The 24,147-nt window shown below is 43.7% G+C and overlaps 1 protein-coding gene across 1 annotated transcript; it reads right to left on the bottom strand.

The window, feature by feature from the left end:
* Nucleotides 1-6,245: 6,245 nt before the first annotated feature.
* Nucleotides 6,246-16,442, bottom strand: LOC104833258 (b(0,+)-type amino acid transporter 1-like). Its single transcript, XM_010569842.1, has 6 exons — nt 15,699-16,442; nt 14,006-14,139; nt 10,997-11,126; nt 8,851-8,975; nt 8,322-8,409; nt 6,246-6,479 (listed from the first exon to the last, which is right to left on the bottom strand). Exons 1-6 carry the CDS (start codon nt 16,440-16,442, stop codon nt 6,246-6,248), a joined length of 1,455 nt encoding a protein of 484 aa, XP_010568144.1.
* Nucleotides 16,443-24,147: the final 7,705 nt, after the last annotated feature.

Below are 24,147 nucleotides of genomic sequence, written 5' to 3' on the forward strand. Positions count from 1 at the left end.
ATCATTTATCTGCCAGACACTCAAGCCATAGGGTTCACTGCCTCCGAGGACAAACCTGACATGGTAGCTCGATTCTAAAAACAATGGGCTATTTCACTACCCGTTAGTCTCACCACTAGTTCACAAACCTAGGACCACCCATTTATTGTATGACCCTGGGTCTGCATTCTTTTTTAGCAAAAATCATTTCTTCGTGAGGAATGAGTCACATACACAAAGACCCTGATGATATTCAACTAACTAGACAATAAATGATAAAGTGCAAGATACAGATCCCTCTAAACTGCTAGACTGAGTCATCCTGATGGGTAGATTTATCAGAGCCTATCCAAAGTTCCTAATACTAGTACCAACTGGATAAAATAAGGGCTTGCGATTGCCTCCCACTGAGTCAGCTGTAGCTCTTTGAATTGTGTGCCTTACATAGCAAGCTAAGGCTGCATCAGTGACTTAACATCTGGTCAGCAGCTGGTAACAAGTACCACAAGAGTTGAGCCTGGGGCCAATGTTGTTCAGTATCTTCATGGGCAACCTGGATGATGTGACAAAATGTGCTCTCAGCAAATTTGCAGGTGGTACTAAATTAGGGGGAGTGGCTGACCTGCCAAATGGTGGAGCTTCAATCCAGAGGCACACGGAGAAACTTGAGGATTAGGCCAGCAGATGAATCCTGCAGTTCAGCAATGAGAAGCACAAGTCCTGCATCTGGGGTGGAATAACCCCACGTGTCAGCACGGGCTGGGAACTGACTGGCTGACAGGAGCTGGGGTTACTCATAGTGGCCTACATTAGGAGAAGTAGGGTCAGCAGATCAAGGGACATCAGTGTCCCTGTAGACTCAACACCTGTGAGGACACACTTGGAATGTTGCATCCAATTTTCTGACCCCTCCCAAGTTCAAAAGGGAAGCAGACAAACTGGGGAAGGTCCAGCAGAGAGCTTCCAAGATGGTTAGAGGCCTAGAGAACATCACCTGCATGAAGAAGCTGAGGGAGTCGGGTTTGTTGAGTCTGGCAAAAGGAAGGATAAGAGGTACTCTAATAGCAACCTACAACTCCATGAAGAAGAGATACAAAAATGATGGAGCCAACCTCTTTGGCAGTAGCAGATGATACAGTGAAGGGCAACAGCCACAGACTGTGGCTTGAGAGGTTCAGACTAGACTTCGGGAAAATTTCTTTATCAGGAGGGCAGTGCAGAGAGATGGTGGGCTCTCCATCCTTGGTGTTTTCCAAGACATGGCGAGACAGAGTCACAGGTGACGTAATCTAGTTTGGGGAATAGTCCTGTTCCAAGCAGGGAGTTGGGCTACAGGCCTCCAGAGGTCAGTTCCAACCCACACTTAAATGGTCTTTGATTCCCAGAGTTGGCTGTATTTATTTCATCTCTGAAAACAGAAGCTCTACCACCCCCTCAGCGTGATGACCTGGAGAGCAAGTTAGCACTGCTGAGAGGCTCCAGTGAGGGCTTGATTACCCGCTATGTCCCGGGAAAGAGCAGGAGAGACTGAACACCAAACCCTCTGCACTGGCAGTGAACTGATAAGATAAACCCAGCCGATCCAAGCAGGTGAACTGTGTTTCTGCAACAGAGGAAAACTGAAATCAGTATAGATTCTGTTCTGTCTCACCCAAGGGGAAATTTCTCCTCAACCACAAATTACAACAATCACTTCAACTTGGGCATACGAGCAAGGCTTATCAGAAAATCACCAAAGGAGGACTTTCTGTACCCTCTCACACACTGGACCACCCTTGGCTGTCCCCAGGTGTAGCCCATCTCTGATGCCTCCGAGGAAGTCAGGAAAAGACCCAGAACACATTCAGCTTTGTGCACCAAGGTAAAACCCCCGACTGGTGGTTGCAGGTTTCCAGCTCTGAAGCATGGGATTCAATTATCCTCAGGGTCTTGAGGTGAAGTATAGATCTTATGATTACCTTGAGGGCAATGCTAACAGTCCAGTTTTTCTCAGAGCCCATGAAGGAAGGGGCTAAGCACAGGTCACAGGGCTCTGGATCTTCAGTGACACACAGGACCAACATGTTCTTACAGTATGACCTGTACACACAACGGCAGCTATAGACCTCTGCCCGCCATCACTTTTGTCACTGTGCTGTAGTAATGAACAGTAAGGACGCACTGCCTCCTCCTGACACTTCTATTGCAAATGTCTGATAAAGGAAAGAAAGATTCTGATTTGCATATGCTGCGGTTGAAATAGATAAGCAATCATTTTGAAAAATGAGTGTACACACATATAAGCACCCACGCATGTAGTTAAACCTTCCATCCAAGGAGAGATGAGCTTGATGCTGATTGTTTATGTTCATGCAGTAAAATTCCATGGAATTGTTTTTCTTGGATGAAAAACAGAAACAACCACGTCAACTCACTTCATTTTAATGTCCATTTTATTGTAATTATCTTGGCATTCTCTGAGCTTTCAGCATCTTGTTTTGGCATTATAAACACCTGTGCTTGCAAACCCTAGGCAACATAAATAAAAACCCCATCTTGTTACAATAATTTCTATAGAAAATGGGATTGGTGCGAAATACGGTACTTGCAGCTTTTCAGCTCCCCTATATCTGTACACAAATGAGCAACACAGAAAGGCTATTTATCCAAAGTGTTAAGTCTTTTTGTGTTCATTATTACTGTTCATATGTCACAGGTGCACAGAGGGAAAGGATCGGCTACATGATAAGATGCTTGACTGGACCTTGGGAGAAACAGTCACATTTTCCATACATTTCCTATGTGTTTTCCAGCAAGCCACTTAATCCTTTCATCTTTTCATCTTCTATAGTATAGTACACCTGTGATATAAAACAGTGGCAATACCTCCTGTTCCACAAGAATTATGTGCAGACAATACCAACCCTGATTGTACTTAGGTACGCGAGGATAGGTGGGTAAAGCCACAAATATTGTGCATGTCTAACCTTTAAATAAGCCTATAAATTCCCTTTTTTTTGGATATGGGCTGTAGTCTTCAAAAGAGCACAGTCCCATGTGGCAAGCTCCATAAATATGTGTAGGAAACAGAAATTGTTTCAAAAAAATTATAATCAGAGAAATAATATTATCCTCATTTTTAGATAAGTAGCTGAGATGCAGCTCCTTTAAGAAGCTTGCCTGCCATCAGATGAAGAGCCTAGGGCAGTGGTGGGAAGTTAACCTAGACCTCCAGAGCTCATCAGTCCTTTAAGTACACACCCTTCATCAGGGTATACAGGGAGGGAATACAAAGTGGCATCCCAAGAATTTTGCATTGTCATAAGATTCAGGAGGGAAAACTATTCCTTCCTTAGCCTTTGTTGACAACTCCAGTAAAAAGCAGTGGAAGGAAATCCTCCTAAACACTGCTTAAGCTAAGGATTTAGAAGGTGAGCAGCAACTGGCTGATCCCATTATCATACCTAACACTTGGAAAAACAGACTATTGTTGCATCTCTGTAGCTGCTGGTATCACCACTCAGAGGAACAGAAGGGCTGGCATTGCAGAATGAGATTGTAATCAGATACACAGCTCTGAGATGGGCTGGAAAAGGCCTGGAGGATCAAGGGACCCTGTTCCAGGAACAAAGTGTTAGGTACAGATCTGCAGAAGAAATGCTGACAGAAAGTTGACCTGAGTAACATTTGGTACTTTGAGACGCAACAAGACATTATAAGGACTAACTCCTAGACCTTTTTAGCCTACGACAGGACAGGTCCCATCCAGGAACAATCTGGACAAATAGAAAGAAAACAGCATATAATGTCTTTCCCCTAGAACAAGAGAAAAAGGGTTGAGCCTCAGGGTAATGGGAAACAACAGCGACTGCAGTGTGCTAGGTGTGAGTGAGAGCACAGCCCGTGACTTTTTTTGTGCTCTGCCTTTAGAATCATGGAAATTGGTGGAAATAACCGTGGTGGAAAATGTACAAGAACTGAGATCTCACCACTGTCCTGCACACTGGTCCAAGGTTGCACTGCCCTCATGGTGAAGAAATTTTCCTGAAGTCCAGCCTGAACATCTCAAACCACAACTTGTGGCTGTTGCTCCTAGTTGCCACTACCAAGAAGAGCCTGGCTCTGTTGTCTTCACTACTCTCCCTTGAACAGCAGGGCCCAATATTGGATGCAGTATTTCAGGTGTGTCCTCACCAGTGTTGAGTCCAAAGGGACAGAGTATTTCCTTGATCGGCTGGCCACACTTCTAATGTAGCCCAGTATGTGGCTTCTTTAATCCACAGTGAGAGTATCCTGCTGGCACATATGACGTAGGGGGTTTTTTCCTCACTTCGTCACAAGAGAAATTACTTGTCTTTGGGGGAATTACAGTGTGGTGGGTTGACCCTGGCTGGACACCAGGTGCCCACCAAAGCTGTTCTATCACTCCCCCTCCTCAGCTGGACAGGGGAGAGAAAATATAACAAAGGGCTTGTGGGTCGAGATAAGGACAGGAGAGATCACTCAGCAATTACCGTCACGGGCAAAACAGACTCAGCTTGGGGAAAATTAACTCACTTTATTACAAATCAACCAGAGTAGGGTAATGAGAAATAAAACCAAATCTCAGAACACCTTCCCTCCACCCCTCCCTTCTTCCCGGGCACAACTTCACTCCCGGATTCTCTACCAACCCCCCCCAGCGGCACAGGGGGACGGGGATGGGGTTTAGGGTCATTTCATCACACGTTATTTTCTGCTGCTTCATCCTCCTCAGGGGCAGGACTCATCACACTCTTCCCCTGCTCCAGTGTGGGGTCCCACCCACGGGAGACAGTCCTCTACGAACTTCTCCAAAGTGGGTCCTTCCCACGGGCTGCAGTTCTTCACGAACTGCTCCAGCATGGGTCCTTTCCACGGCGTGCAGTCCTTCAGGAGCGCACTGCTCCAGGGTGGGTCCCCCACGGGGTCACAAGTCCTGCCAGAAAACCTGCTCCGTGGGCTCCTCTCTCCACAGATCCGCAGGTCCTGCCAGGAGCCTGCTCCAGCGTGGGGTTCCCACGGGGTCACAGCCTCCTTTGGGCATCCCCTTGCTCTGGCGTGGGGTCCTCCCCAGGCTGCAGGTGGAGATCTGCTCCCCCGTGGACCTCCCTGGGCTGCAGGGGGACAGCCTGCCTCACCGTGGTCTTCCCCACGGGCTGCAGGGGAATCTCTGCTCCGGCACCTGGAGCATCTCCTCCCCTCCTTCTGCACTGACCTGGGGGTCTGCAGGGTTGTTTCTTTTACATGTTCTCACTCCTCTCTCTGGCTGCCATTTTCCATCTGTCCCAACTTTTTTCCCTTCTTAAAAATGTTATCACAGAGGCGTTATCACTATCACTGATTGGCTCGACCTTGGCCAGCGATGGGTCCGTCTCAGAGCCGACTGGCATTGGCTTTCTTGGACACAGGGGAAGCTTCCAGCAGCTTCTTACAGAAGCCACCCCTGTAACCGCCCCCTCTCCCCCCCCACTACCAAAACCTTGCCACACAAAGCCAATACATACGGGAAGGGTATGGGGGGACTGTCGCTACTTAAGTGATGTTGCCTGTGTCCTCACCACGAATGGATGGATCCCAGATGACAAGTGCATTCTCAACTGAGTAAACTAACAGAGCTTTAAAGCACTTCTCTTCTCACATCAGAGGTTCGTCTATGGGAGATGTAGGACGATTTGGGCTGAAAAGTGGTGGAACCATGTACTGAGACAGAGAAAGGACTGTTGTGACTGACCGCCTGGGACTGGAAGGAGCAAGGCAAAAGCATGCTCCCAGAGTGAATACCTGAGTGGAAAAGGTTTTTTGTTGTGAACATGGTGTGGCCATGCTTTATTTATTTGAGAAGCTCTGTGGTCACAGTGGGCAGAACTAGGTGGAAATAATTAAAGGCATTGCCAGGAATGGCTTAGGGTCACAGCCTTCTATAGGAATAATATTTCATTGTCAGTCTTTTATTGCCTGTTGCCTCGAAATATAAGCGCTAAGATTTTGACGAACAGCTCTTCTTGGGATGGAAAATTCAAAAGCACACATTCCTTTGGAATCTGTATGTAATCTGCCAAGGCAAAGCTGAAAATGAGAAAAAAAAGTCCCCAAAATTTTAACGAAATGTGAGGACTAATGGCTCTATTCCATCTCAGCTAGACATTTTAGTGACACTATCATTCTACTCATTCTCCCTTTCAGAAAAATATTTTCTGAACCTTGAAAACCAAGGTGTTGGGATAAACCATGAAGGGCAGGCAGCCATACGCCAGGAGGATGTTATCTCAGTTTGCATCCTTGGTGGTTGGAGCAACTTCCAGGAGCAACTGGAGATGTAAAGTGACTCTCTGTAAAAAGCGAGGGTGGCGCTTGAAATGAACCAGTGGGAAATAAAGAATGATGCCACTGAAAATGAACAGGACGATGTAGAGGATCTCACTTTGGGGTTGATCAATGATGGGAGCTACCACCAGGTACACAGCTGCCATCAGCACAATTATGGGGATGATAATTGGGACCTGTGAAAGCAAAACATCAGCATAAAGACTCATGTCATCCTGGGCCACTGTGGGCCTGAACAACCCTGAAGCTTCTGAAGAAGGCTTTTTAGATGAAACCCTGCTGCAGCCTGAGGTATTACCTAGAAATCTCAATTAATCCAGACATCCTGTTTCCCAACCCAGCCCTACTCCAAGGTTGAACATCCCTGCAAGAGCTACACCACTGCCACACACCCTAAACCCTGGTCTTCCCTGCCCTCCTAGACCTGAAGATGCAAACTACTGGTTTTAGTGCCAGGTTTGTTCTTGCTCTCCCTACTACCTTGCATCCAAAATCTGGGCTGTAGACAAAATACACAGCAATGTGTCCAAATCACATAACTGAACTTTAGCACCCTTGGGCAAAAAGGTTTATTCATGTGTTGACAGATAGGTGGACAGGCAATCTCAGAGGCTATTTCTGCAAGTCTGGTCAGAAAGCATTTAAACTTAAATTTGAAGCCATCCTCCCACAATGGCTAGTGAACGCACAAGAAAAAATGATTTCACAACAAGGTGAAAAACTGAACATTCAAGCTGGAATTTCCCATTTTTTACTTTTGTGCCTTTTATCCAACACAAGGGCACTGGTATAGACCAAAGGACATGTTGTTCATGGTTACCTGTAAGAGCATGGAGAAGACCTGCTCTTAGCTTCATCTATATTAGTGGGATGCTCTACTCTGCTCCCTGTCCACTGTGTTCTAACACTTTTGGCAAAATGCTAATAAAAGTGATTGTTTTCAAACCAAAGGAAATCTTTCCCTTAAATATAAACCTGCAACACACATACAGATTCTGCAGGACATCAGCCATACATTGTCAGTTGACCTGGAACCTTCAGACATGGGCTGCTTCTAGTTAAGGAGTTAGGCCATCAAGCCAAAGGCTGCAGCAGGACTGGCCTGGAGGACTGGGGGAGTTCTGTACAGCGTATGAAACACTATTGCAGAAACAGAACTTCTTTTCCTTAAAGCCCATTCAGCCAACGAACGTCCTCATCCAGCATCCTAATTTCAGGACAGAGCCACAGAAGCCAGTGACTGGAAGACTTAATAGAGCACTGCTCTTCTTCATGCTAAGCCCCACAGGACACTCGATATTGCTCCACACAGCCTGGCAGTGTCAGCCTGTCATCTATCTCCTGGAGGAACCCCAAAAAAACCAGGATGTTCATTCAGTTTGTCTCAAGGAAAAGCCACTGTCCTGCATTCACAGTCTCACGGGTCCCCTGTTCCTGGGATCTTTTCTGTAAAAATATTTCCCTCAGTCACTGAGGAAGCACTGCAGCTCAACTCATGCATGGCACCAGGGGGAAGAACAGGTAACTCCTGATTTCCTCCCACTTAGCTGTTTTGTGGGGAACAAACCTGTCCCCCGGCCATCTCAAAGGACATGGGCCATTCTGGCTGAGTTTTTTGTCCTCTGTAAGGGTCTTACACCTGGGCTACCCTCTGAGGAGTGTGACCAAGCTCTGAGAACATAAACAGGTGATTGCATTGTTGATCAGAATCATCCTTCATTTTCCTCTTAAATCTCTTAGAAAAAAAGAGGATATGGTAGATATATTTTCCACAGTGAGGGGACAGTGCATTATTAGCTTATCAAGACAGAGAATTCAACCTTGACTTATACTGTATATTCACACTATCTTGCCTCTTGTTGACTTTACTGAGATAAAACATGAAATTCAAAAAGGAAGGGCAACCACACTAAACCTGTAAGCAACCAGCCTTAGTGCTCTTTCTTTCCTCATAATGCTCTCTTAGTCATTTGGGCAATATAGGAAAAGGGTTTGAAGGTTTTATGTTATTACTTCACCTTGTAAGATCTTGGCAGTTCTGGTTTCTTGATTTTTAAATACAGGAGACCAGAAATAGTCATGCCATAGAAAAGCCATGCTATAAAACTGCAAGGAAAAAAAAAAAAAAGACAGCATTAGATTTGGGGTGAGATCATCCAAGAATGTCAGGCCTGCCTTGCAGATCCCAGATGTTCATATCTCCAATTAAAAAGTAGAGTATTGATATAAATTTAGTAGTTCTTCCATTCATTTCCTTTCCAGCACAAACAATGAGAACTTTAGAATGATCTGAATATTATAGATGCATTGCAATATGGGGATGAATCACATTCAGTTAAGTATATAGTGACAGAAGCATTCATGCGTTGCAAAGATGCTGGTTCCTAACAGGTTCCATCCTATTTTCTTTCTCCCCCTCTCCCCTCCACAATATTGGTTAGAAAGCAATAGCCCAGGCTCAGAAAAATATAGGAAGAAAATACTTCTAAAACAATGAAAAAAACCAGGAGCACAGGGGATGCAAACAGAAACACTACGCATACATACCTGAAAAAGTTCACGATACTGGTGAAGCTTCCTGACATTATCATTATTAAAGACATAGCGGATGTAAACAGCAGAGCAGGGGAGGGCGTGAGGCATCGCACATGAGCCATAGACAGAATGTCTGGCTGAAAGCCAAAGCAAAACAATATACCATCATATCATGTACTCGGAGATCCTTACTCATCCCCCTCAGCTGCTGGTGGGAGCTCTGCCTGCAGCAGAGCCACTCTTAATCATCAAATAAGCATAGCACAAAAGCAGTTCAGCTCCGAGGAGTGTAAACATGGAAACCTCCCTCAAGGATATTTTTATTGTGTCTCACTGATTGTGTACCAGATATGCTCAGTTTAGACAGGCAAGATGAGGTTTTCAAACTACTAGTGTGACAGACCAAGGCTGAGTCAAATCAGAGCTTTCCTGATCATCATCAGGATTTTGCACATGGTCCCACTCCTCTACCCTCTGTCACGTCTCTCTGGGACTTGAATTCTCTTGGGCTGGCTGGAAAATGAGACAAGGACTACTCCTGAAACATTTATGCAACTAACCACAAAGCAAACCAGGATTTGTTCCAGAACATGGAGAGAATCATTAGCCTCTTCATTGCTTGGTTCATTGGGAAAGTTTAATGAGAAAGGCTTCTTTTTTTTTTGTTTCCAGCTTCTGCTAGAGCTGAGTGTCTGAGAAATGGCACAAGCGTTCAGCTCTTAGTCTGGTGTGGTCAAATTCAGACCATCTGTGAACTGCTTAGCACAGAGCTTGCCATGATACAGCAGACACTGTCATCAGTTAAGAGAAGCTGTGGAACCAGTAACCACCAAAACCAGTAACCACCAACCCAGTCATCTCCACCAACCTGGTCATTTATCTACATAAAAGATTCCCTCCTATGTACAAGGAGCAGAGCTGGTGCAGAGTGGTATCCTTCACTCCTGAGAGCAGAAATGCCAGATGGCACGGGGAGGAAGGACCAGAATAGCAGAAAGGTCCAGGAGGATCACAACATGCCTGCTCAAAAGAGAGGAGGACAAATGGAGCCCAAGCACTGAGAGGGAGAAGAAGTGTGGGTAGGTGTGGGGGTGTGTGCCTGTGAGCGAGGGGGTCCACACCAGCAGCTGGAGCGGAGCAGCGGCCTTGGAGGGTTGTATGCACAGGTACCAGCAACTGGGGACACTGGGATCCAGGGGCAGCTACTGGGCAGACTGAATGTCTGAGCCCAGCTCCTGGAGGGACCCACATTGTACATATGTTTATATATATATATTTCACACTAACAGATCCCGATCAGCCAGAGCGGAACAAGATGAGGCCCTCGGTGCTGTTTGTGCTAGTGTTTGTGTGAGCGCTGAGTGTGTCTCAATGCATAGATCTGTGTGGCCTGCTGACTGTATATGTATATATACATATATATGTACGTATGTATGTGCGTATATATGTGTTGTATACTTGTGTTTGTGTGTGTGTGCCTACTGGGAATACATGCTGAACTTACTGGTTGGACCAGGGAGCACGGAGCTGAGCAGCCTGACCTCTGCTGGGCTATCAGATTTGGCCCCACCTAACAAAACCAATTAAAAACCCTAGCTAGGGGACATGTAAGGCTCAGTGTCACCTTGTAATTGTTATGAAGCCTGAAGAGCAGAGATATCCTATGCTGTTTCTGAACTGGACCACCCCATGGGATGGCCGGAACACCCCTGAGACCAGCTTGGGTAGTCAGTATTGCATGCAAAGGCAGCTGGCCAGTGCTGGGCTACCTTCCCAGTGCAAGCAAGGGTGCCTTACAACGCGCGAGCATGGCCAGGTTTCCCCTTCCTGGCAGGTGTGTTGGCTAGGTCCCCCCGAACCTGTGCCAGGTGCGCCAATACAGCAGTATTTCAGTTGTTCATTTCAAAGCTGTTCTTAAAATTCAGGGTAGATGTAATTATATATATTTCTGAAATTACATGGCTGAAGAAGAAAGTCAGGAGACAACATATACATTACATTTGAAAAAGATGGGGAAGAAAGTCTTTGAGCAAGACACAAACCACTGAAGAACTATCACTCTACCAGTTGAACATACACAGTGTTCTTCTCTCTGCTTTAGCGTCACAGAAGGTAAAGTTGCTCAAAGCAAGCCAGACCCCCTTTTTTTTGTCCTTACCATATGGCCTTCCCTTGCGGCAATGTAGCACACGCGGCCTCCGCTAAAGAACGTGCCGTTCGATGAACCAAACGTAGAGAGTGCCACCGACAGGGAGATGAGCCATGCCCAACTGCCCAGGACTTTGTCCCTGAGGTGGGAAAGAGTTCACAGCATAACATTCAGCTCGTAGATATATCAAATACTCATCGCAGAACTAGACAGGATTCTTCCCTCCATTATTCTCACTGAAATTTTTTCCAAAGCCTTTCTTATGATTTAAAGCCTTCTTCCAGTTCCCATAATATTTAGTCACTAGTAACTTTTGTCTTTTCCAGAAAAGGCAACTTTTCTTCCTGCCTGGTGTATATATATCTACATCTGTCTACATTGCAATGGTGTACAAAGCTGTCACAACAGGCAAAATCCCCTTTTTTGTGTACAGATGCTATGGCGTGAATCCTGGAGATACTGCTATTACAGCCAACAATATTAGCTTCGAAATTGCAGAAAAACTGTTCCCACCAGACCTGAAGAAATATCCTGCAATATAACCTCTTTCCCGATATGCCTAAGAATTTAACCCTTCAATCCCATATGCACGTATTTCTGCTACTCTGTGAGTCAGGCCTAAGCCAAAGCAATTGTTTGAATTCCAGAAGTCCAATTCTGCAACATGTTCAGACATTTATGGTTTGCTTTCTCCATAATAGAAGAAGTAGCAGGGTTACAAATAGAGTTCAAGGTAAATATTTGGAAGATATGATAATCTTCTTACCTAAAAGTGAAGCTTGTTTTCTGGAATGAAGCAGCATGAGGAATATTAATTGAGTAACAAATGCTGGTGTTTGGGGTAATTATCACATACATGTACACACACATACACAAACAAACACACTGTTCATCTAATTGGCAAAAACCCCAAATTCAAAAGTTTTTTACAACACTTTATATTTCCATCTGAATTGTATGCCTTTAAGCCATGTGTACTCTTTTTTAGTATCACCTATCCCAAACATTCAAAAATCAAGAGCTGGGCTTTCCAAAATCATGGCAGGAGCTTATCTACAACAATAATTTCAAAAATGTAGTTTAGAAGCTTAATAACTGGGTTATGGTCCTTCAGGCTTCAAGTTATTAAGCTACTTGCAATAACCAGAACTAAAATTTTTCCCTTTTTCAGAATGATGGAATCTGGGCATCTCCTATGATCTTGCAACTCCATAACCACAAGATCTCAAGGGAAAACAACATATATCACAAAATTAATAATAAAATCTGTAGCAATGGTGTCTTTTGCATTTATGAGATTGGTGCTTTGCTGTTTGGACCCTGAAAGTGAACTACAGGGGCTACTGTGAGTTACAAGCAAACTGAGATCTGCTGTTGCTGTTAAATCACTGGCATCAAAGAAACGCTGGGGAGAGTTTCACAAGCTCTTTTTGTGGCTGAACGTCTCACCACTGAACAATGTTTCTCTCTGGCAGTTTTCTTCTTATATGGAGAACAAATGTATTTAAATGTCATATGTCCTCCTCTGGCTTCTTTATCATCCTCCCATCCTTTCTTAATGACCTGAAGAGCTGCATCGCTTGCTCACGAACCACAGCCATTACACTCTCCTCAGCTTGTGGCTATCTACCTGTCCTCAAGGCTTCTGAGTGCCCAGTTTTCTGGTTGCTAGTTCAATGTTTCTTCCTGAATTGCACTCTCAGGGTGAAAAGGTTAATTAGGCAGGAAAAGGAGATGTGTTAAAAAGGAGGAAGCTCACAAATAACTTGTTAATCAGGAATGATGGGAAAGGAAGTGCAGAGAAAGTTCACGACACTGCAGCTTAGTGAGGCTTTGTAACCTGTTCAAACAAAGCACTAGACCTTTAAATGCTCCTACTTATAGTGACATGAAAGGCTATTAGAGAACACATCTAGCAAGAGCTCAGTCAGATCTTCAAACTGGAGATCTTGTGAAATGCACACAGAAGCAAAGCCACTGCTGACTTTTTAGGAAGAGGATGAGCAGCAACATAATCTCTGGGTATACTGTGTCATCGTTTCTGCCAGACAACTCATTTAGGGCTATCATGGAGACTGTGCCTTTGGAAATATTTAGACTAAGGCCGGATGTTCTGGTGGAAGATCATCTGGTTAGAAGTCAATGGTGCCTACATCTCTCATGACAGCCCCTTCCTTCTCTTCCTAAAATCCTTGTCTTGCACAGAGCCTGTTTAATATCACCAAACACTTCAGGTTGATGGAAAGTACAAAGAATTTCTTTGCAACTGTGGAAAAGCAGAAGCCAACTTAAAGATACGATTACCAAAGGCTACCCAACCTGTGTATAAAACTTCTGCTTCTCAAAGGTGTTGTAGAGATCAGTGTCATTTTCCATTTCCCCACAAATGGAGAAACTGAACCAAAAGACTCCGGTCCGGTCTAACTTCCAGGTGCCGAGTGGACAGGATTCACCCAGTTGGCTGTTGTCTCTCTCCCAAACCACTGCCTCTGCATTAGTGGGGCAGCACATTGTCCTCTCCATTTTTCTGGAAATATCTGAAATGTGGGGCATCTCCCAGTCCCCAGGTCTGGATATGCACCCTCGCTGCCTCCTCACCGTCTGTGGGGAGATGCTCCTGGTGTGCACTTCACCTCCTCTTTAAGGCCATTTTCCACGGGGAAAAACATGAGCTGGAGGGGAGCCACAGGTTCCCAGTGGGAATGAATGGGAATGGGGACTAAGGGGTGTGCTGCAGAGCACCCCATCTTGGCAGCCTAGGTGCACCTTGGAGACCATGGGCTAGATGAGGCCGGTCAGCCTTGGCCTTTGGTGGGGGAAGGCTATACACTGCCCTGCAGGTGACAGAGCAGGCACTGGCAGAATGCTTCCCTGTAACATGGCCTGACAGGTCTTCCTCGCCTGACCAAAGCAGCGCTGCCATTCCCACTGGGAATAGCACCTACATCTCCTGAAACTCGGGAGAGAACCCGTGTGTCGCTGGACTGCATTGGCTGTGTTGCCACATGCAGAGCTCACCCCCAAGTGACGGCCACAGCTCTTGAAGACAGCAGTTCAGATGGAGTCATGGCTGCTAAGTAGCTCACGTTTACCAGCAAATACAGGCATGTAACCAAAGGAATGGCAATCATCACAGCTCTGGGAAGGGTTACCTGGAAAAGGGATGACAAGGGTGTTAGGTGCAGCACGTTCATGCCTGCACTGGGCTTTTTTTGTTGGTTTTGTCTTTGCCACCACCCATGTCCCTCATTCAAACACCTTCGCTCACTAAGCTTTTCCACAGAACAAGACTTAGATCCAGATTCACATGGCAGTTTTTACACCAGTCTCCCAATGATGTCAGGCAAACAGTAAGGTTGCACATTTCAAAAGTTAGTCTTTAAAAAAACAAACAAACAAACAAACAATAAAAAAAGCCCCAAATCTTATTCAAAAATATGTTGGTTCATAGCTGCCCAAGATGTCTGTTGCATACTTCTTGATTACTTTAATATTGATTTATTTGTTACTAGTGTGTTACTGGTGTGCTGCACCTTCCCATGAACATCCCACTGACATGGATGAAGTGCCAGTGTGTGTTGCATCACATGTAATTCCTCTACAGGCTAAATCAAAGCAGGGCAGCACAAAGGAGATTTGCTCTAGGAAGGAATTATTAATTTTTTTTCTAGTGACAGGATGCTATCTTGGAAGACCACAGGTCATTTTAAGGCTCAATAAAATCAACAAACACCACCCTATGCAGCTGAAAGCACTGGAAAAAAGCAACTAGTAGGGTGATCATAGAGCAACTGTACACATCTAAAAACCTGAAATAGCAATTTTTGCATTCCCAATGTAGGACAAGATATAGCAATTCCTTACGTTGTTGCCTCCACTCTGCAAGGGTCTGAATATCAGTGCTTACAGTCCTGTGGGAGAGACTGCCACATGACCCTAGGACCTTTGCTGCCATTTAGGTTAATATTTAACTGTGCATTTTCATTTAATCTGTAAAATCTTGTGTGCTGTACTGATAGAAAGCAAACTCTATACACTCTGCACTCACACAGCTCTTTCTAGTTCACTGCTCTAGTGTCTGATCTGTGAAAAGAGGTAATATGGCACAGAGAGGGCTGATGTAACATGCAAGGGAGCTACTTCAGTGCCCATACCATGGACAGAACAGTGCCTAAAAAAGTAGATGTTTAAAGACAAGGGTCATTCAGAGAGTTAGATTCCCTCTCCACTGAGGCCTGGCTTGCTCAGAAGTTCCCCCTCCATGCAATGAGGAGAGATAAGTGGGTTTGTGATGCTTACATTATGGATCAAGTCTTTCAGGGAATATGTGGTGTTAAGGAACCTCTATGGATTATAGCAGTGAGTGCTTTTCTGCTTAAATCTAGGTGTCTACAGTGAGATCCCCTAACCACTAAGACAAAACTTCATCTCCAAAGCACGCAAGTTCTGTCTAATAGCTTTCTTCCAGTCAACGGGGTATTTTAGTGCTTTCTTGTAGGTAGGCTGTTATTTTGCTTAGAGACTCATTTTTATCCTTTCTGGACACAACCATAGGTGTCTTGCCCCAGAAGACAGAACAAACCAGGTGGAAAGCTCAGTAGTCTTTCCTCAATGCTCTAATCCCTTGATTACCCCTGTTAACACAGTCATAGATAGAATCACACATGTTAGCAGCAGGATTAAGTAAGTAAAACCCAGCTCCCTCACTCACCTCAGGCTTCTTCAGTTCCTCAGTTACATAGTTCAGGTTGTTCCACCCATCGTAGGACCACAGTCCCTGGTAAAATGCCACTCCAACTGCCCCGATACCTGAAGTTGTGTTTTGAAAAGCATTTTGAAAACTCTGAGTTTGTCCGTTGGCAAGCAGCACCAATCCACCCACCACAATCACCAACAAAGCCAAGAGTTTGGCAGCTGTAAAAATGTTCATAATAGACGTCGCCAGCCTCACATTGAGACAGTTGATGATAGTTAAAAGCAGGATGCAGGCAGCAGCTGTACATTTGACGACAACCTGCGGAGATGAGCATCCTGGGTAGAACGGCGCAACAGCATATTCTGCAAAGCTCAGACAGACAGCTGCCAAACCAGCTGGTCTCACCAGGATAACAGAAGTGTAGGCGAAAAGAAAAGCAGGAAAAGAACCAAAAATCCTCAAGATGTAAATATATTCTCCTCCAGACTCTTTAATTATGGTTCCAAGCTCAGCGTATGACAAGGCTCCAAACGTGGCCAGGAGACCACACGCTGCCCAGATAAGCAGGCTGCTGGCAGGGCTCCCCATACGATATAGTACCCACTCAGGGGACATGAAGATCCCCGAGCCTATCATGGTGCCGGCAATTAATGACACTCCGCTAATCAGGCCAACCTCTTGCTTCAGTCTTAATTTCTCCTTCCCTTCACTCAGATCTGTGGATGAATGAGGTGAATCTGTTGTCTTCCTTTTCCTCATTGTGGAAATGTTGGGAGATGTTGTTGTTAGAAGGTAATACGGAATAAGACTGAGTCATTTGAATAACGACTATCTCAGGCTTTTAGGGTTAAGTTAATAATTACAAAAGCTATGCTGAACACTGTCAAGAAATTCAAACCTACCTTCCACGTTTTGCATTCTTCCATTACCCATCCTATCTTCATAATTTATTATGGTTCAAATCCTGCCAAGATTGATTATCTTTGAATCTCACTGCAAGCAATGGTAATGGGTAGCATTCAGCACCACCTCAGAATCACTCAGCACCTTACTGGACTGTGTCCCTGATTACCTCTCCTTTAAATTATGCTTCAAATGGCATCTGAAATAAGGATCAGGTAAGAAAATCCCCCTGCAAATCTGTACTTTATTGTTTGATTAAAAGTCAATGCTCAAGCACCTGCTTTGGTGCTCATTCACATTTTCATTCCCCACTATAAAGTGATCAAACAAACAAGCCCGTCACCCGACATCCTATGGCTTTGCTCAACGAGGAAACTTTCCAGTGTCTTAATCAAAGACAGAGAAATGTTCTGCTAAAAACAGTCCAGAGACTGTTTTTCTGCACAATAGTAGGGGGCAATTCTGGCTTTTTCAAATTTTAGAAAGTGCAGGAGGAGAAGAGTGAAACGCTATAGTTACATTTTTATGGGCCCTTTTTGCCAATGTACACGAGGTAGGCACATTCTTACCAGGCCATGATCTTCAGAGAACTTTGTCACTGCTCATTATATACACATTTCAGTGCACGCCCAAGAGAAACTTAGCACAAGCTTTTGGAAATGCCACTGACCCCTACTTAGATATCTAACACATAAAATCTTAGACTTTGGGGAGGGTTCTGCTATAAAACTGAACATTGTCAACAGTGCATGAGGGTGCATTTTGTGATCTGTGATACACAGGAAGTATTGAGCAGAAGGGAATTTCCGTATGGATTCCTTCGAACTTAAACTAAACTTTACCGGCTCCAATTGTAAAGAAGGAGAGTTACTGTCCTTGGTGGTCTCTTGCAGACTTCTGTGGTGATAAGTACCAGAAAATGGGAGTGAGACCTTCCTCAGCCCTTCATGGAAACAGCAGACCTTGAATCTTTAAAACTATCTGTCCTCCTCAACCATTTGAGCTAAAAAAAGCATGAATATAAACAGAGAAGTACTTTTATTGTTTGTCTAAAAATTCCTTCTCTTCTAAATCATTTAGATTTCTCTTTCCTTGCCTTTTTTTTTTTTTTTTTTTAAATCATCTCACTAGCTTTGCAGTTTTCTGCAAGAAGAGTCCAGGATAACTCTTGGACTCTTAGCAAAACTCATGGGCCCATAAGAAAAGCAACATATACGAGTCGCATCATTTCTCATGCTAAAGCAAATAAAGTTACACAAATTTCAGCATTGGGTTGGAGGCCTTTAATTACTTCAGAGAAATTCAGCTGTGAATTCTCTGAATTTTACAGTATAAATCTTATTATTAGATGAAGGAAATAATGAGAAAAGTTTGGGGGGGTGTAAGGGATATTAGAAGCCATTCCTAATACCAACTCACTAGTATTCACTAGGAAATGGATCGCAGCTGGATTTCTCCTAATTTCAAAGTCACTTATAAAAACTCACAACTGATCAAGCTGTAGCTTTAACAAAAGCAAAAAGTTACTTTATCTGTATCGAGTAGGTTTTATAAGTCTTCCTAGAAAAGATGTGAGTTCTGAGAATAAACTTAAACACCTCATACTGCAAGGGTACAAATTAATGCATTTCAAGTTAATGGTTTAGAAAGTGCTTGAGAACTTGGAGGGAGGCATCCCAGTAAAGTATTTTGTTTTACTTCCACTAAGTGACAGTGCTCTTCTTGTTAGCTGGTTTAGCTATTTGTAGCGTATTCTTTTTAAAATTGCTAATCACATTGTTAGGCGATGCTGGAATCCTTCAGAGGTCAAAAGGTCTGGTTTCTTCTGCACTATAAACACTCTACTTCTGTGTGCATCCATACATGTATTATGTATACCAATTCTCACTGAAAATGTATTCACAAAATATGGTTAAATCAATGCTAAAGGAAAACTTAATATGACTACAGGTAGTTAAGTATCCTTCTAGTAAGGTTACAGATATATTTCCATAACTGTTCTCCTGTTTTAATGAAGGAGCTTCTTTTCTAAAGTGAAAATGCAAGGTTCTTGGAGGGCCTGAGAGGATCATTTCAAACCTTTACAGTTCTTGCTCCTAGAAATGAAGAACTTGTAGTCTAACGTTGTAGAAAGAATCAGAATTTCTTCAAACTTGATCATGTCAAAAAAATTTCTGTAAGACCACTCAGATAACCAGGATTAATTAACTGGTATATCAACAGCCTCAGTCAGTTCCTAAAAGGAGGTCTATTTCCAGTCCTAGGATCATTGTTACTCAGTTCTAACTGCTTCTACCTCAAGTAATAATGAATCTAATTAATCATGATAAGAACTTGAGGCTATTCCTGTGGAAGCTAAGACAGTCTGATTGCTTTGGATCTTTATTTCCATAGACTTGTTCTTTTTTTCACTGATATCAGCAGTAAGGAGCAGCCATAAGATATTTTAGTCAAATGGACTGTCACAATTATAATTTGTCAAAACTGGCTATGTAAAAAGGCATCTCACTGCTCCCCTTCAAAAGACGTGTATAAGAAGGAGTAAAAATAAAAGTACTACTTTCTCCTTATGTGGAGTAGCGGAGCTTTGTTACTCAAGCTGTCACATAATAAATCCACTGCCTAAACAACACTCACTTTTCATTTACCTTTGACATTGCAATGGGCGGTTGCCATCTACTGGTCTCTAAACAATAAGGCAGCTTTGTCCAGTGAAACATGGCTCAGTCTACATTTGGTTTTGATATTTTGCATTACTGATTAAAAAGAAACCCTACAATAAGTATCAGCTCTTCAATATTAAGGTAACACAAATAGAGTATACTCGAGTAGTGAATGAAAATTCTACTTAATGTCCTTAGGGCTATTTTTATCTCAGCAATAGCTACAAGGACTAGAGAAAGCTAATTGAAGGTAAAGGCCAACATCAGTGGTAAGAACTAGACAAAACATGTGGGCAAATATTTTGCAATATTTAATTTTAGGTCCCAGGAGTGGTATTTGGAACACAGTTATGGGCTTGGCTTCCCTGTCCCATGCTTGGGAAAGAGTTACAAATCTCAGAATGGGGATTAAAAATAACCCAAAATCTGAGGATGGAGTGACCAAACATTGCCTGTAACTTATATTGGAGGTAGACACCAATATTATACTTACAAAATTGTGCAGGGATGAAGATTTTTGGGTTTTAAATAACAAAAAACCCACATCAAGTTGTATGAGAGGTACTAAAGGTTAGAGAACTCTTCCAGGATATAAGATGTGTGTTTGACAGCCTTCTCTACTTCAGAACATGGAAACCCACAAATCCAAGTTGAACAGCATCACCTCCAAAATGCGGGCTTTGAACTGCAATTGCAGGCAGATCTTGGTGCCTGCACTTGCGATATAAGTAGAGATGCGGGCTTGAAAAGAGGAAAGTGGAGCTCTGAAATGAGTCTTGAGCCCAGAAGAAAAGCTGGGGTAGAGAGAAAACATACCACAGGTGCCCTGTGTGAGAACAGGAGAAGGAAAGAGGGCTCATTGAGAGGTAACTGCCTGGGGAAGGGGTGCCCTGTAGTGTTTGACTCTAAGCCTCTACCTCCCCAGTGCATCCTGGCTCTTCTCACACCTGAGCCCTGAAACAGCGCAGCTTTGGGCCTCCACCCCGCTGGAGATGACCTGGAGCCACCAGCTCCATTGGTGGTGCTGTCAGCCCCTCCGCGCCCAGGGGCCAGTAGCGCTTGGTTGCCCCCAAGGGACCAGGGCCCCTGGCATGCCTTCCAGCAGAAGAAGCTCTGGCTGGGATTGTAAAAATGCCGATGTGAGCTGCAGCTAGCAAAAAACCCAGCTTGGGCTACTGGGAGTAGGAGGGGGAGGAAAAAAGGCATTTCTGAGGATGCATGACAGCCCTAGGCTTCACAACAAGAATAATCACTGAAACGGAGCTTGTTTAAGTTTGGACAGTAACTGCCTTTCCCTGCCATGTTACAATAGCAGATCTGAGCCCAGGGGATTAAGAGGGAATCTAAAAACCAAGAATTTACCGTAAAGTGAGTTAGTGCTTCCCGTCTGGGTCTGCAGACAGCCTGCAGCGGGGCCACGGAAAGGTGAGCTCGAGGCTCCCTGGTCTCACTCAGTAAGGGCTCAGCATATTCTGGTTCTGCAACTATTAAACTTTGAAAGATTTGCTTTTGTTTTACAGACATTCTGCATGAAAATGTATTTGGTATCCCACATGTTGCCAGTCGGATACTGAATATCTTGTGTAGTTATCTTACTGTATTCAGGAGGAAGCTACTAGTCTTGTACTGCATGTTCTCTGGGCTGCTCTGTTGAGCTGGGCATAGGGCAGTAACAGTCCCACTCTTACATGTTGCATGGGCGTACTCTTAAATAAAAGAACTGTTAGAGGAGATAGTGATGGAACAACACAAAATAAGAACCACAGCTGAAAAGAAAATAATTACAACTTTCATGAGTACTGATCCCACCGCTGCTTGCAAAGGTCAGGAGTTGTGACTTAAAGGTCAGTTTACAAACATTTTATTTTTATTAGAAATAGAAAATAATTATTAGAAGGTTTATAATAAAACTAGAAAAGATAATGCTGCTTCTGATATGATTAGAATAGCATTCTGAAGCTAAACAAGCAAATAAGGATTGCATTTTTACCACTAGACACTGCAAACATTAGAAATCAATACAACCAGAGAAGATCCTAAGTGACCCATTGAGAGCAACAGGAGAGTATCTGTGTAAGGATTCATTCCCCAGGCTGCTGGAGCAGTGACTTCATTAAAAAAAAAAAAAACAAAACCAACAAAACACAACAAAACAACAACAACAACAAAACCCGAACCTACAAAAAATCAACAGACTTAGACTGATGCTGGCTCCAGGATTCCACATTTTAGCACTGCAGGCAGTTATTGTATCAAGTGCCATTGCTACATTTTCTTTCACCCACTGAGGGAATATCATAAAAATGTCTTCCTTCATTCCTGTTTACATCCACATTTCCTGATTTTATAGCTATATATATACACAGTGTATATATATGTGTATATACACAGCATTCCAAACCTGTCCTGGTTTCTTTTTTCTTTTCCTAGCAGTACTTTAAATTAGCCTCATCAATTTCTTTGCATTTGTTTGTATGCTTAAGAAACCCTTTTAAATTTTGGAATTCATTTTTCATTTATTTCAGTGTAATTCAAGATTAGATTATCTTGTCCTACATGAGGTCTGTTTTGCAGACTCATTATCAAATGAATGCTGTCATTTTAAATACCAGAATACAAATAAACATTTTCATTAAAACTTTCTACCAAGCAAGTTTAAAAATAGAATTAAAACATGGCTATATTTTCAACTCCAAAATTCTGTTTAATCAGTGAAATGCATTCCTACATTTATTAGTAGATGTATAGTAATACTTTCACTAACACTAAATGCTTTTATTATTTTTAAAACAAACTTTTATAACGCATGCTTAGAGCTTAACCTATAACTTTACATTCACTGTGTTAGATATCATTCTATAATAAAATAGTGTCCTCTGTACAATTCTTGCCAAAAACATCATAATAATACTGGCCCAAATCATTCCAGTTTTTCTTAGGTGAAAAGGGGACATAGAAACTGAAGGTACTAAACTCAATGCCTTAAAGATTTCACCAAACCCGATACCTATATTTTAATGAAACCCCGGGCCAGAAGAGATGTTTAAGGCTCACAGAAGGCAGCTACCTTGCCCAGCCTGCCCCACTGCTGCCGCAACAGCATCTTCCCCCTAATAACCCCAAAGACCGAAGGGCTGTTTGCCCGCCTGCCTCTTTTCTTCTTCTTAATCACAAAAGGGAGGGAGCATCCAGCTTTGGTATTGTAGCAGAGCAGAGGACCTGCTCTACTACTGGAGGACTAGGAAAAGCACTCAGAGAACAACAGTCAGGAAGAAAAATCGGGTAACGTTGCTTGCAGCAGCTCACGAAAGTTCTGTGGGCTGCCTCTGCCTGTTTGCTTTCTCTGGGTCACGGAACGAAGCGCAGGGTGGAGCTGGGTAGGCTTATCCCTGCATCGCACCGACTGCTGTCAACACGTGCGGGGCAGATCACTCTTCTGCTGCTCTTCCCTCCTGCTGGGGTGGGATGTACTTCAGCACGCAGTCAGGGCCAGCGTGAGGTCAGGCTTTGCCCCTGCGTGCCCAAAATATTTTGTTTGTGGAGTAGGCATAGGCTGTACGATGGGCTCTGGGCCATACTTGGAGGACTGTGAAGTTGATCTCCTGGGGTAAGCTTAGTCAGGGACAAGGGGGGGGTCAGCCTGTCTCCATGCCAGTTACTGCCTAGCTTCTCAAAAAGCTAGGACAAGGGATTAATTTTAACACTCTGTTTAATTATATCCTCACTTTGACTCTGCCAAATATCAAGGAAAAAAAAAGTTTGCCTGGAAAATTCACATAGGTTTATATCTCCAGCTGGTGCTTTATGAAGTTGTAACAAACATGTATTTGGCAGCCAATGCTTCATCTTGTACAATTTTACCAATAGAAAAACTAATGATCTCAGGAAGATAGTGATGTGTTGAGATTGTAATTACTCCCACCTGTATGCTTTGGTTAAAGTTACAAATAGGTATGAATAAAAGGAAGGATGAAATGGATTACACATCTTTTCTTGGCCTTCCAGGGGAAGTATGTGTGGGAGATGGGGACCAGGTTTTAATTCCGTTTGGTGAAGAAAAGAACTGTGCTTAAAGGCTTGGAAGACTTTTTCTGGTCCCAGATCATAGCTTCCTAATTGCCCTTGTCCATGATGCAGTCAGCTGATAAATTCATGATGTAATGGGGATGTCCAAGAATCACTCTGAAGTAGTATTGTTCTCCTGAATGCAAACTGGATGAATCTACAGATGTTGTCTTCTAATTCTTAGCCCTTAGCCAAAATGAGTGGAAAGGCACTCTTATTTACACATATAAACTTCCTGTTTTGCAGTCCACTAACAGGATGTATTACGAGGGAAGAAGTTTTCCAGCTGAACTGGATTTCCGTCTGGAGCCAGCTCAATCCAATAGGCAAAGCAAGCCGCAGGCTGCGGGGTGTGGGCTGGTGCCTACTTTTCCTGTGCCAGGAAAATGGGAATTGATTATTCCCGTTTGAACAGCCAGTCTCTGCTTCCCACTTGCAAAGCTCTTCGCTCCCAGTGTTACAGGAACAGCAAAGGTATAGCTGGATGGGTGGTATGGATTCCTCGCCCAGCAGCTCCTGCAGAAAAACAAAGTGCTGCTCTTCCTTCTTGCCCTGCCTTTTCCATTTTCTGCTACAGACACAGGCTCACCCTTGGGCCCCACCCCAGCACCGGGGGGTGCGGATGCACGAACGGCTGTTGAGCCCCGATAGGAGACAGGGGTCCTGTACTGCAGGAGAGGGAGAGCTGACTCAGAAAAAGAACTTGAATTTTGCAGTATGAAAAAATACATTATTTCAGCATGATGATTTTTTGTTGTTGTTCTGTGTTTGACTAACTGCCTAGGAAAACGGATGCATTGGAAACAGACGAGGTATTTTAGAAGTCTGTAAAA

The sequence above is a fragment of the Haliaeetus leucocephalus genome, unplaced genomic scaffold (genome assembly GCF_000737465.1).
Source record: "Haliaeetus leucocephalus isolate CR32 unplaced genomic scaffold, Haliaeetus_leucocephalus-4.0 Scaffold275, whole genome shotgun sequence".
In the NCBI taxonomy this organism is placed as follows: Eukaryota; Metazoa; Chordata; class Aves; order Accipitriformes; family Accipitridae; genus Haliaeetus; species Haliaeetus leucocephalus.